This window comes from Elgaria multicarinata, chromosome 6 (genome assembly GCF_023053635.1).
Source record: "Elgaria multicarinata webbii isolate HBS135686 ecotype San Diego chromosome 6, rElgMul1.1.pri, whole genome shotgun sequence".
Lineage (NCBI taxonomy): Eukaryota > Metazoa > Chordata > Lepidosauria > Squamata > Anguidae > Elgaria > Elgaria multicarinata.
Window position 1 is genome coordinate 101,549,175 of NC_086176.1, and position 14,565 is coordinate 101,563,739.

The 14,565-nt window shown below is 43.0% G+C and overlaps 1 protein-coding gene and 1 non-coding gene across 3 annotated transcripts in view; both read left to right on the forward strand.

Annotated features, from left to right (window-relative positions):
• The first annotated feature begins 4,362 nt into the window (after positions 1-4,362).
• ZFR (zinc finger RNA binding protein) overlaps positions 4,363-14,565 on the forward strand; it is a 40,979-nt gene continuing 30,776 nt past the window's right edge. For both annotated transcript variants that reach the window (XM_063128173.1, XM_063128174.1), the window contains exons 1-4: positions 4,363-4,596; positions 4,764-4,848; positions 12,285-12,567; positions 13,560-13,704. In XM_063128173.1, coding sequence (XP_062984243.1) covers positions 4,560-4,596; positions 4,764-4,848; positions 12,285-12,567; positions 13,560-13,704 — 550 coding nt within the window. In that variant the 5' untranslated portion in view covers positions 4,363-4,559. The remainder of the gene's footprint in view (positions 4,597-4,763; positions 4,849-12,284; positions 12,568-13,559; positions 13,705-14,565) is intronic.
• On the forward strand, positions 10,531-10,667 carry LOC134400989 (small nucleolar RNA SNORA66). The gene has a single exon (XR_010025621.1). It is a non-coding gene; the product is annotated as a small nucleolar RNA SNORA66 (small nucleolar RNA).

The window sequence follows — 14,565 nt, forward strand, 5'->3', positions numbered from 1 at the left end:
GTGGGTTGCCATTACCTTCCCCAGGGATCGTATTTAGTCTGACCTCTCTACCATGACCTTCCCGTCTTGGGTGTCCCTTCACGGTTTAGCTCATGGCATCCTTGAGGTGCTCAAGCTCCAGCACCACGACAAGGTAACAATCTCCTTTGCTGGAGGCCACTATAAATACAATAGTCATAGTCATAAATAAAATAACTAACAATTTGCTGCCCTTTCACCATACCCAAAATCAGCTGCCTGAGGCTACTGCCTCACTCTGCCCAGGGCTGGCCCTACCATTAGACAGGAAAGTGATCACCTCAGGTGGCAGATGATGTGGGGCAGCAGTAGCTGCCTCTCAGCTGTTCTCTCTGGACTCCAAGCTGTTCTGCTCTGCTGGTGCTGCCTATGCCATTCTAACTTTCCTGACTCCCTAAACTAGTCTTCTGTCCTCAGAGGTGGAGGGTACTAACTCATTGCCAGTGTTGAAGTAAGAGTCAACTGTCAGACCAGCCAGTTCCTGTACACAGGGTCAGATTAAGGCCAGCTGATGTCCTAAGCACAGCCCAATAAAGGTGCCCCCTTGGCTCTTCCATTGCTTAGCCGGCAAGACATTAAGACTCAATAAGTGCTGAAGGTGAAATAAGACATTAAAAACTCAGTTTTCTTCAAGGCCAGAACACACAACTATATTAAATATAAACTGTTTTTTATTATATTTATTTAACACTAAATAGTAGCAAGCAATATAAGCCAATTACTTATAACTAGGGCAACAGAAAAAAAATACAAATTTTCATCACTGTTTTATGCATTTTTTAATAAAGCTGTAATAAGGGGGAAATGCAAATACAAAAATTTATTGAAAACGATTTTTAATCTGGAATTTCTTAAAATTAGATGGCTACAGCTATAGTACTGGTCTGTGGTGCCCCCTTCCCTTGGTGCCCTAAGCACGTGCCTATATTGCTTAAAGGTTAATTCAGGGCTACCTGTACATGAAATGGAGAGAGGGTATTATTTTGTCCTTTGCCTCAGAGCAGAATGTCTTGGGCCAGCCTAGATTCTACCTAATCTAGATGCAAGCTCTAGGTCCTAGGCCTCTCATTGCAGAAGTGTATCTTTAGATATACAGCAAAATGGATCAAATGCAGGCACAGCATACTTGTACCAAAGGTTCCACTTGCTGCTAAATTGTAGGAGATGAACTGAAGTGCCTCATTCAGATGAAGCAATGGTCTGCAGCATTCCATCAAAAGGTCCTTCCTCAACCTGAAGATCTGACTCATCCAACAAAAGCTAATGTTCTGGAGGTATCAGATGCCACCGATACAAATTGCAATCTTCCTATTCAAGGTGATGGTGATGGTTGGAAATTAGGTCCCTCGTTCACGTGTGGAGATGTCCAGTTATACACACCTTTGTAGGTGAAGTTAATTTAGTACTGAAAACCATATATGTTAGATTTTTGTTAAATTATATCCCCATCATATGGATCCTGAAATTTATCACTAGACCACGAACTAGGGAGCCACACATGCATTAGGCACTGCTAAGTGTATGGTACTCCAATACTGAAAAGCGAAGACAGCATCATACACGCAGCAGTGGATTAATGATTTGCACTCCTTACCCCTATTTGAGCTGGTTATGAATTACTGTTAGCATGAAGATAAAGGTGATGATATTTGGTCAGCTGTTCTTGAAACTTAGGCACAACAATGGTCAGTTGAGTGTGCTTGAAACATTATTCCTCTTTTAAAATATTATTTGTATAGGGTTCCCCATTTCCTTACCTCCATAGTCAAGTTGGGAATGGGAATGTTATGAAGGGTATTTTCAATCAATACTTTACTCAGAACTTTGGGGACTAAGAAAGAGCAACAGGGCTGGACGTAGGTAAGGGTGGGGAAAAGAAGTAACTATGAAGTCTCAGGCCATAGCTAGACCTAAGGTTTATCCCTGGATTGTCCAGGGGTCAAACCTGTTCATCTAGGTGACACACAGGGGATCCAGTGCTCAGGCAGGGGAGAACCAGGATAAACCTTAGGTCTAGCTGTGGCCCCAGGGAGTTTTCAAACTGGAAACTGCCTGTACCTGACTAAAATATCTTTGAAGAGTAAAAGAAAAAGAAAGTGCCTTTGAACCAATGACATGAAGACTTCACCAGCCACCACCCTTTCCTCCAGTCCTCACCCACACCCCTTTTTGGATGATATCATGAGTACGTAAGATTGTAAGAGCTAACCTGCTGCTGATGCTTGTGATGCTTCACACTGCAGTAGTCCAGGCATCATCTCAGTAGACAAGACTGGAGAATAATATGATGGATTTCCTATCAGATTTCTGTGAGTAATGCAGCTACGAGTGGGTTGCCTAGAGCAGGAGTGGGCAACTTCCAGGGGCTATACCCATAGGCGTGCACAAAGGGTATGCTGGGTTTTCCCAGGCACACCCTAATGTCTCGAGCAATAAGCGCTGAATTGAGGGGGCCATTGAGTAGGGATCCAGACGCAGTAGAAATGGCCCTCCGGTGCTTCGCTGTACCCAACAGTGTGCCATTGCTCCCAGCAGAAGGAGCGAAAAGGAATCATCATTCTGCCAGAAGCTTCTCTGCCAGGAGCTGCACTTCAAAGAGGCCAGGAGGAGGCCCCACAAAGCTAATATCACCTCATAAGCCCCTCCTCCAGCCAGTGTCACCACAAAGCCCCACCTGAAACAGCCCTCCCACAGTCAGGCAAGCCAAACGCAGAGTAGGCCTCAGTGTCTACAGTGCATAATAAATGAATAAAATAATGTCCTTTATGATTGAGTATTCAATAAATGTTCACCTTTTAAAAAAATATATCCCAGGGTGCATACCCTAATGAAATGTGCTGCGTATGCTTATGACTGCACCCCTCCCTGCCGCTGCCAGTATGAGGAGTGTAAACCTTGTTTTAAAGAGAAATTGCTGTTTTTTTGCCATTGCTGCACTACTGAATTACAGCAGCAAATTGGGCGGGTTTCCCCTGCCCGGCAATACATGGCCAGAGACTTACCAAAAGAAAAGATTGACTGTTAATAGCCCTGTGATGTGTTTTCCATGGGGACTGATTTAGGCTATTTCTCTAACTGAAGCGAAATGGTTGACCTCTCTATAAACACAGCGTCTTTGGTGGGTTTATTGGTGTCACTTGCCTGTTGTTGATACTATTTATTCCGCATGCAGAGGACTAGCAAATAACACTTCAGAAGAATGTATCATTATCTCTGCTATGAAATGGCAGCGCTCCATTCCGCCGCCCATCCCTGCTTCACTAGACTCATGCAATAAGAAGCAACTCTTTGTAACCTTGCTCTCCCTCTGCCCACCCCTTCATGTCCGGCCTTCCTAGTTTTCTCAATGCCATATTGGCTGTCAGTATATTGCCACATTTTTCTAAGTGAGCCACTCATACCAACCCTGATCTAACATCAAGAGTGTGATAGGCTGCATCCATGCAATGAATAGAAGACGACCTTGCTGAAATTATAGTTACGCGAGTGTTTCTTCTTCCACGTGCAGAAAGTGGAAGTGGAGTGAATTCAAAATGAAAAAAGGCGAGTGCAGTCACAAAGTTTCAGTGTTCTCCTTCTTTGCCTCCTTAAAAATTAAGGTCTACCTGAGGAGCAGAACAGGTGAAGCGTAGAAAATTAATAATAGTAATAATAATAACCCAGGGATCCACAGGTGTGGCTTTCCCTGGAATGAAGAAGAAATGGGAAAAGCTAGACCTATTGGTTTTTGCCTTTAATTTATGCAGCTGTTAAAGAGAAGCATCTGTTTATAATAGTTATTCATTTATTCGATTTGTACTCCACCTTTTTACCAAGAAAAACGGCAGTCAAGGCAACTGTAAACCGCCCAGAGAGCTTCGGCTATGGGGCGGTATAATAATAATAATAATAATAATAATAATAATAATAATAATAATAATAATAATAATAATAATAATAATTTTAAGATAGTAGACTTGATGATCAGGAAGGACTCTAGCCTGCCTCGTTTTTTATCTCTGGCATTGCAGAGAACTGTCCAGGATCTTTGCTGTTCGCATATTCCACTTTCTCCGTCCGTTTTTCCTTCGAGTCGCTGATCGCTATGTTTTATACACTGAGTTGCTGGCAACGCAACACCCCCAAGGACTCCCACCCACCAATGCTTCTCCAAGGTAATAAGATACCGTAAGAATGGAGAAAACGGGGGGGGTCGAGACTACATTTCCCGGCAGTCTCCGCACATCCGTCGCACGCGCACTCAGCTGCCTTCTAACCGCGTCGCCACCAAGGGAAAACAACCAAAGCAAAGAACTACATTTCCCATCTCTCCTTTCTCTCTCCACCCACCCCCCACCCCCTCGCAAAGCCGCGCATGCGTAACAACGAGGCCTGGCTTCTCAGTTCGCCGTTGAAACCTTGTCGGTGGATAGTGTGGGAGGGGGAAGGAGAAACGTCTCGGCAATAACGCGCGTGCGACGGCAGCAACAGCGACGACGGGGAGAGAGTGAGCGACAGACGGAGAGTGTTTTAACCGTCGCCATTTCTGTCAGCCCGGACCCATGATTCCCATATGCCCGGTAGTCTCTTTCACCTATGGTGAGTAACGGCCGTGGGCGAGCCGGTAGAAGGCAGGCGGGGGGGGGGGGCGCTGAGGGAAATGGGGAGGGGCGACACATTGCCTCAGGTACTGGTTCTGACTACCCCCCTCTTTCTCCCCCACGCCTCTCTCTCCCTTCCCCCTTCACAACATGTCGCTGCTGCAGTGCCCAGCCGGCTGGGGGAAGATGCCAAAATGGCCACCGGCAACTACTTCGGATTCACCCACACCGGGGCTGCTGCCCAGTATAGGTAAATGGAGGCTGGTGCCGCCGGGTCGTGGAAATTTCCACCTCCTTTCTTGCGAGGAGGGTTTCTGCGGAGGCCTTTGAAAGAAGAAGCGCTTCTCTTTTCTTTCTTTCTCTCTCTCTCTCTCTCCCCCCCCCACCGTTTTCTCTTTACCCCGCCCCATACGCGTGTGTGTATGTTTGCGCGGACATGAATATTTATACGTGTGTGGTTGTGCCACCCTGCTGCCGTGAGAGGGCGGAGCCTGCAGCGTCGGGCCTCCTTACGACCTTGCATTAAAAGGAGCGTTCGAGGTCAAGAGTTGGATCTGCCCCATCCAAACTTAAGAGCCCGCTAGCTGGGCTTCACTCCCCTGCGCCTTTAGTTCTTAGTGCCTTACAGCCCAATCTTATGCATGCATACCCAGGAAAGTGTATGTCCTACAGTGGGGCTCGCTTCTAAGCAACTATGCATAGTTTTAAGGCTGCAGTCCTGTCACACTTAACTAGGAGTAAGCCCCACTGAACTGAACTTCCACTGAGTAACGTGCATAGGATTGTTGCAGTGACTCCTGATTTCACATGCGCATACACACTCGACAACACCCAGAAACAATGGCTGAGTAGGGATGACATGCTAATCAACAGGGTGGTGGTGGTAATAGGAACAGAGTGGGAAACAACCGTTGATTAGCGTGGCCTCTGAACTCAGCCAATGTGTGCTCTGACTTAGTTATCCCACCCTGGCCACCCAGTTCAAAGTGACCTTGTTCTCTGATACATTCTGAACAGATTTGCTACTGCAGTTCTGCCCCCAAAACAACTGCAAACTTAACTTTCTGGAAGTTCATAAATGATCTAAAAGCTTAACAGTAATACATGTCTACTCTGAAGTAAGCCCCATTGAGTTCAGTGAGGACTTATTCCAGTTAAGGATTGCAGCCTTAAGATGGTTTATTATAACTCAGGGCTTGGATCCAAAGGTAAGTTAATATAAGCATGTTTACAGAAGGAAAATTTTCTATCTCCTTCCACTTGCAGCTATCTGCACACCCTGAAAAAACTCTCTGGAGGACTCAGGGCCACTTAAACAATGTGGTGGGTGAGCTGTCTGCCTGATTTGGGACAATTCCTCCCCAGAAAACTTTCCTTTCATCAGCTTTCTTAATTGAACTTATAATATGATCCAAGTTCAGTTAAATACTTGGTGCCCTTCTGTGAGACTGGAAGGTGACTAAGAGAGAGGCTATAGTATCACCTACTATCTTTCATACAACTTCCATCTTCAGTATGTTTTTGTTACTCTTGGAGTCTGCTCTCTTTAACTGGGATAGTCAGTGAGAGAGAGTTAAAAACATCCTTGATCTTAGGGAGTGTTTTCTGGAAGAGGTCTTTCTTTCTACACCTCTCTAGGTTTTCCACCTGTAAGAGAACGAGTGCAGTATGATGTCTTTCTACAAGGTCAACACTTCATACATCTGATGAAGTAGACAGTGTCCATGAAAGCTTATGCCAGAATAAATTTGTTAGTCTTTCAGGTACCAAAAGACTCGACATTATTTTTGGTGCAACAGACTAACATGGCTTCACTTCTGGAAATTTCCATTAAGTTATCCTCAATTTGCATAAGGTTGAATAGCACATAGGCAATAGAAGGGTAGATTCCCCCCACCCCCGTAAATAAATAATGTTTTTGCTGCTTATCATCTTGTATAGCTTGCGCAATAACATTGCATGGCTTTTGAACTATTTCTCAACACTTGTGGTCTTTCATCACAGAACAGTGATGGGAAGTTTTTTGTTAATAGATTTTCCAACCTTCATCAATGAGCACTAGGCGAGCGGGTCCTGTCATTGTAGCCACATCTGGAATTGGGCAACACCCCTTTTCAGACTGACAAAGTGGTGTGACAGTGGAGGCTCCTGTATGACAACCTTCCCCAACCTGGTACCCTCCAGATGTTTTTTTACTTCATCTCCAATCAGATCCAGCCAGCATAGTTAATAGTCAGGAATTCTAGGAGTTGAAGTCTACAACGTTTGAGGGCAGCAGTTTAGGCAAGGCTGCTATATGAGACTAGGGTGGACATAATTTGATTGATTTCTGTAATGCACTATTCTTGTGGCTGCCTGTATATCTAGTTTGGATACTCCAACTGGTGCAAAATATGTCAGCCAGGTTGGACTCTGGGACATCCTGCAGAGATCATATTACACTGGTTTTAAAATCTTTACACTGGCTTCCAATTTGTTTCCAGGCAAAACAAGGTGCTGGTAAGGCCTTACATAGCCTAGGTCCTAGGTACCTCAAGGAGTGTCTCCTCTCCGATGTCCCAGTCCACCACTAAAGGTCCTCTGAGGGGTATCTGCTGTGGCTGCTTAATGTGAAATTGGCAGCCACATGCGAGAGGAGCTTTTCCTTGCCTTTCCTCAGCTGTGGAATGACCTGCTGATTGAAATGCACCAGCTGACCTCTTTGAATGTTTTAAGCAGGAATTAGACTCTATTATTCTGGCAGGCTGTCCCTTTTTAGAATTCTTATTTCTCTTTGCTGATTGTTATATAATGGTTCTAGTTGTACTGTTGTTATTGTAGGTTTTTGTTGTTAAAATGTTTTTAAGTCTGTATGCACCCTAGAGTATTTTGTATATAGGCAGGTTATAAATTGGATTGATGATGAATATGATGATGTCAATGTTTGGGCATAGTAAACAACATTTTCAGTGTCTGTAAACAATTCAGCCTGCCAAATACAGATGGTGAGTATTGTGCAGGTTTGACATGCATTGCTCCCACTTACTAGTCTAGATATTACCTGTAGTTTTGTATGTGTGTATGTCCACAAATTTTTAAAGATGCTAGTTTCTAGTTTTAAATGCTAACTTTAGCTTTTAATCTGAAATAAAAAGATTCAGCTAATTCTTGCTGAATCAGGACCAAATAAACTGAATACAGACAAGACAGAGGCTCAGTTAGTAGGTGGTTCATCTGTCTGGTTAAATGGCTTTCAACCAGCTCTAAATGGGTTGCACTCCCGTAGAATGAGCAAGCCTGTAGTCTGGGGGTGCTTATACGTCCAGCTCTGCCACTTGAGGCCCAAGTGGTGTTAGTGGCATGAAGTGCCTTCTGTCAAGGTTGGGCTGATATACCAGCTACAATCCTACCTCGACAGAGATAGTTGGCTACAGTTATCCATGCACTGGTAACTTCCTGCTTCGTTTATTGCAATGCTTTGATACATTGGGCTACCTCTGAAAATTATTCTGAAACTTCAGTTAGTGCAGAATAAAACAGTGAGGCTGGGACTGTCCCGTTTTGAACATGTTACCCTAATGTTGTATTATCTGCAGTGGTTGCCAATCAGTTTCTGGGCCCAATTCAAAATGTTAGTGCTGACCTTTAAAAAACCTTTAGGACCAGTCTACCTGATGAAGCACCTTTCCCATATGTTTCTATCTCATTGCTAAAATAGTCTTCAGAGGCTGTTCTCTGGATGCTGTCCCCACAATGGTGCATTGGGTGACTCAGTTGTATTTTGATACTTATCTTTTGAAAAGCCAATAATAGGAGCTTTTTTTTAATAAGTTAAAAGAGGAAATCTCTTATCCTTTCAGTCCCTGCTTTAAGCCTTGCCTGAAGAGGAAATGGGCGAGGGATGGCAGTATCAAATACAAGAGAGCAAAAAAAGAGATAAGCCTGAAAATGGTAATAAAAATAATAGGGAAATAGTGAACCTTCCACATAAATACTGAAAGAACAACCAATCATAATTCAAAAAATATAAAAATTCATCACACAAATTGTATGCAACATGCATAATGATGAATTATAAGCAGTCCTTAACTATGCTAGTAATAAAACAAACAATAAGTACTTTGAAGATTAACTCATATAAATGTTTTTTTTAATTGACAATATTTCCTTCATTTTGGGTGCACCTAAACGAATAGTTCAGTGTTCAGTATGCATTTTCCTTCTTTGTCCTCAATGCTGGTAAGATTCCAAACCTGGAGGCTTATGAGTATCCAGAACAGGGCAGGAGGCGCAATGGAGGCGACTGTTGCCTCTGCTGCGCCTCACACTTTGCATTTTAACTAGATGGGCTCATCTGGGATATTGTGGAGGGGTAGAGAAGGGGGTAGGACAGGCTTGGGGATGCAGCGTAACCTGGCCTGTCTAGCTTTTGCAACCTCAGATAGACAATATGGTTTGAGGGGGAGGGTGTGGGGAGCATAGATTCCCAGCCCCAAAGTAGGAGCACTGTCTCCGACCTCAGATTCAGGAATCCTAACTATCCTATCCACCACCACCCCATGCCATCTAGGGGCCTCAAGATTGCCCCTTTAATTATGTGAACAGACAGATAAGTGGAAACTTGAAAATGATTGACTTGAAAGACATGAGAAGTTACTTAACTTCTAAATATGATTTTATGTTTAACACCCTTGCCTACCTTATCTGAAACCATCCTCAGTGAAAGGACGGCATCAATGAACAGCTACTGCTACATCCATCTGTACACAAGTAGACTTCTACTCACTTGAGGGGAGTTTCCTTTATCTTCCTCCCTTCTGTATCCGCCTTTGCACACCCCTGATCTGTTCCAGAAGAAATTTCGATCCACCAGTGATTTCTGTCCCATAGCAAAAAGACAGCACTGGATACAGCCAATAAACTGGAGGGCAGCCCCCCCCCCCAATTAGAATTGAGACATTTTGTTAAGTTATTGACTGGGAAATAGTCCTTCAAAATAACATCGTTGCAATTTTATTGGATCAAAGCTTTAAGATCTTGGCACAATACAAATGAATAGAATGATAGCACTGGTATTAAGTGTTGCTTTATTTGTACATTTACTAGATTAACTTTGGCCTTTTGTAGAATTAGTAATTATCAGAAAATTGCTGCTGTATATTGAAAGCTAATAATTTTCTTACCCTAAATGAATCCCTAAATATAATGCTTTTACTGTTTCTGACTCGCTTACAGATGTTAGGTCACATGGGAAGTGAACTTCTTGTATCTGTTGGGTTTTAACAATTGGGACTGTATTTTATTCACTTGAAGCAGTTGCTTATTCACAGTATACATTTGCGTATTTTGTGGCACTGTTCTCTGGCTCTGATTCAGAGAATTGCAAGTGCAAAGTGCTTCTGTTCATACATAGGATGGGTTCATATGTAATGTTAATGTAGAATCATAGAATAGTAGTGTTGGAAGGGACTTATAAGGCCATCACGTCCAGCTCCCCGGTCAGTGCTTATTTTATCACTGATGCATGCTGTCCAGTTGGTCCAGCTTGGGCTCTCCTGTCAACAGCAGTGGCTAAACTAACTAGCTAGTCACCAGAAAAACGAGTACAAAATGTGCAAGTCCTGGGCATGATTGTAGTTGAAAAGAATCTTTTAAACTGTTGATTCAGTAATGAGTTCTTGCATGTGCATTGAATGGGAGAAGAATGGAGTCAACAAAGAACAGTTTAGGAAGGCATGGATAAATCTGCCATGTCCAGACCAAAGAGTAGAGGTTATTCTCAATGTTACTTTGTTATTTGATGTTCAGCAAGCAGTCTCCTTTTGCATGCCCAGTTTCTGAAAGATAAGTAGAAATTACTAGTTCTTGCTATTGTGCCTAATAGTAAAATTTAGAAGAAGCCTCTGTTCTCAGTCTCGGGTACAGCTATTTCAGTCCTACAATGTTTGAGATCTTGCAAACTCGATCACTGGCTCTGCATGCTGTGGCAGAAGCAAGGGGAACAGGTTTGCTAAAGTAATTATGGTAACAGAACAATAATGGTCTTAGAAATAATAATACTAAGGCTGTTCATTCTGTGCCATAACAATACACATTTTTCTCAAAAGAATCACTTCCAACTATTTCTAAAATACTATATTATTGATTTGCTGCTTATTATGATGCATTTCTTGAGTATTATATAAGCATACTTATCTTGGGCATTCTATTTAAGCATTATAAAAAGAATATAAAGATACAGACTTTATGAAGCAGAGTAACTACCATACCTTTTTTGGAAGGGGAGAGAGGGAAGATCTAGGTATAATTTTTATTACCATTATTTTCAATGTTTCTTGGATCCAGGATAGATGGCGCTTTCAAAAAAACTTGTCTGTTTGGGTTTATTATTGGATAGTTCAGGTCTAAGAGTTGTCACTGACTCCATCTCCCAGCATTCCTGACCATTGGCCAAACTGGCTGGGGTTGAAGGGAGGTGGAAGTCCAAAACGTCAGAACCAGGTTGGGGAAGGCAGATCTATAGACTTACAGTTATATGAATTAATTACAGCAATATGGTGTACACATATATTTTCTCTGTAGGTGTGGGAGCAGGAGATGAAAACATCAGGAAAAACTTCCTGACTGTTAGAGCAGTGCGACGGTGGAATCAGCTACCTAGGGAGGTTGTGGGCTCTCCCACACTAGAGGCATTCAAGAGGCAGCTGGACAACCATCTGTCAGGGATGCTTTAGGGTGGATTCCTGCATTGAGCAGGGGGTTGGACTCGATGGCCTTGTAGGCCCCTTCCAACTCTGCTATTCTATGATTCTATGATTCTATGACCATGCAGCTCTTTAGGAATACTTAAAAAAAATGACCTTCAATTTCCCAGGGGAATTATAGGAATCAATTTCTGATCTGTGTCTATGCTTGGGTATTATTGCACTGCAAAACAACTTGTTAAGAAGTACTTGGTTTACAATTATAGTTTTATATTAGAATGGAGGATGTCAAGTAGTACTGCAATACTTTTCTTAGAAGATTCATATTGCTACAAAGCCTAATAACTGACAATGATCTACAGGTCTGTTTAAATCAGTGCTTGTTTACATACAACTATATCCCTTCAAAATACTGTTGTTGGTTTTATTTAAAATAATGTTGTTTAAAATCAATTAATCCTGGAGGATTAGGTCACACAAAATGGTGGCAAACCATGGGTTAATTAAATAACCTATAATTTGCAAGATTGTGTGCTGGGTAGATGTCTTTCCTGCTTTCGACATGCGACCTCTGATTGGCCTGATCTTACGTTGCTTTGTGATGTGTGAACATGGACCCTATTAGTTATTCATGGGTTAAACAACCCAAAGTTAACCTAAGAACTAATTGTAGGTCTTCAACTTTCCTGTCCTCTCTTCCTCCCCCGCCCCCATGTGCTCCCAAATTTTTTTTGTAGAATCTCCAAGCCTCTGGAGCATATTTAGGCGGTTGTAGGGGGAGGAGTAATCTGCTCCATTGGTGGATGATGTTCTGCTGACAGTCAAACACAACTGGATGTCTCCTTAAGACTCACTTTATACTGTTGTTCAATCAGATTGTGTTTCTAATGTAGTATAACCTTTTTCAAGTCTGCTTAAACCTGGACAGTTTTTAAGAGCTTACCTATTGAGTATCAGACTTCATTATTTCATAGTCATACTTCTTGTCCTCTTCCTGTTACAGCCAGCAGCCAGCTTCAGGTGTAGCTTATTCCCATCCAACTACAGTTGCAAGCTACACTGTCCATCAGGCTCCTGTAGCTGCGCACACAGTTACTGCTGCCTATGCCCCCGCAGCAGCAACAGTTGCAGTAGCCAGGCCTGCTCCAGTGGCTGTTGCAGCTGCTGCAACAGCTGCAGCCTATGGAGGTTACCCTACAGCACACACAGCAACTGACTATGGTTACACACAGAGACAACAAGAAGCTCCGCCGCCGCCACCTCCAGTCACTACACAAAATTACCAGGTAAGTGCATTTAATGGAGAAATGTTCATTTCTTATTTTTGCTGTTCCTTTTCCTCTTGAGAAGTGGTGCGAATAAGATAAGTACAAAATAAGCATGTATATGTATAATCCCCTCAGATATCTGTTTTCTTCTGCATGCAGTTAAGTTAGTAACTAAATTCTGGAAACATGCCAGAGCTAGGATGTGCGTTTTGTTCCAATATTTAGGACCGCATAAGAGATTTTTTGAGTCATCGCATATTCTAATATATCTTTGAAATCAGGGAGGTTAAAAAATGAAAACAAAATTTCTCAAAAGAAACCATATAATACAGCCTTTCTCAACCTGGGGCGCTCCAGATGTGTTGGACTACAACTCCCAGAATGCCCCAGCCAGCTCTGCTGGCTGGGGCATTCTGGGAGATGCAGTCCAACACATCTGGAGCGCCCCAGGTTGAGAAAGGCTGATATAATACATGAAAAATCATAATGAGGGCTGCAGATTGTACAGATGCATTTTGAGTTAGTTGTCTGCTCCACATCTTTTTTTTGAATTCCAGGGCTGAACATGTAAAGTAGGTGTATCTCTGAGTATGCAGAGAGTACTTTTTCCATATCGTTGGCCTCCTTCACTCACCCAGTTCCCAATGAGATTTCATTAAGCATTGCCCTCACTTCTTTTAAGTCTGCCTTAAAGTCCGAAAGAGTTGGGGGCCCAACTTGAACAAGTTTGGATTGCATGTTGAGGCGGGGTGTGGGGGAATAGTCCAAATTTGGGCTTGCATACTGAGATATAATAAGGAAGCGCATAGAAGGGAAGTTTCCCATCCCTGTCTCATCCAGTGCTATTCAGCATTCCAGGGATACTTTTCGGGGATCATAAGTGCCTGTAATGGGGAGAAGAGCAGAGGAAACTCCTTCCATGAACTTTCTTACGTTAACTTATCTTAGGGTCCAAGCCCATATGCTTATGGGAAAAGCTAATGTCCTCAGTTTCCCCCCTTTTATTTCAGGACTCCTATTCGTATGTTAGATCCACGGCCCCAGCTGTAGCTTATGACAGCAAGCAATATTATCAGCAACCCACAGCAACTGCAGCTGCAGTGGCAGCTGCAGCACAACCTCAGCCTTCTGTAGCTGAATCGTACTACCAAACAGGTAGGTTGTGTGCTTGCTTTGAAATCCTTTTAAATACATTTAGTTGTTTTTTCTTCTGTGCAGAACCTAATAAAGAGTTAGAGGAACTACCTTTTAATGGTGAACTCTTAATGTGCTGTAATGCTTGTAAAGCAGTGAAGGACTAGGTTTGCATGTCTTGCATTCCTCAATGTGCAAAAGCCAGGGAAATGCAAACATTTAGCTATTAACTGTGTCTGCTCTTTCATCCCCGGGAAGATGCTAAATATACATAGCAGAGTGGAGACCGTGTAACATAATAACTTCCAGAACAGGGCTGCTTGAACGTCAGGGCCAGGAGTCAAATCCAGCTCTCCTGGGATCCCAGTCAGGCCATCTGGGCTCCTCCTAAGGCTAATGCCACCTTTCCTTTGCCCCAACCCCTTCCCCACAACCACAATCTTTGGGTGGCTTCCTGGCTTTTACACAGTGTTTCCCCCATTCTAAAAGCTTGAAATGCCTCTCTTTAAGCTTAGTTACTAACAAGAGCTTTAAGCTAAATTGTGCTGGTATTTTTAACCCTGCCCTCCAAACCCTGGAATGCAGCCCCTTGCGAGGTTCTTAGAAATGCAATAAAGCTCTTCGGCCGGCAGAGGTTCTGTACCCCTGTCCCAGAATATGGCAGTATGACTCTTAGTCATTCCTTAAATTCATGGCTTGTGATACTTTGCAACTCTACTGCTCATCTCTAAATGCAGTACTGAATCTTTCTTAGAATGCCTGTGTCCACTGTGGACAAGGTGTGCCCTCAGGTAGTTCTTTCTTGATATTCTTGTAAGCATGTTGCTGCACATGTTGCAGCTTTGTCCTTAGATTGGCAAAGCAGAATTGTGTACGATGCTG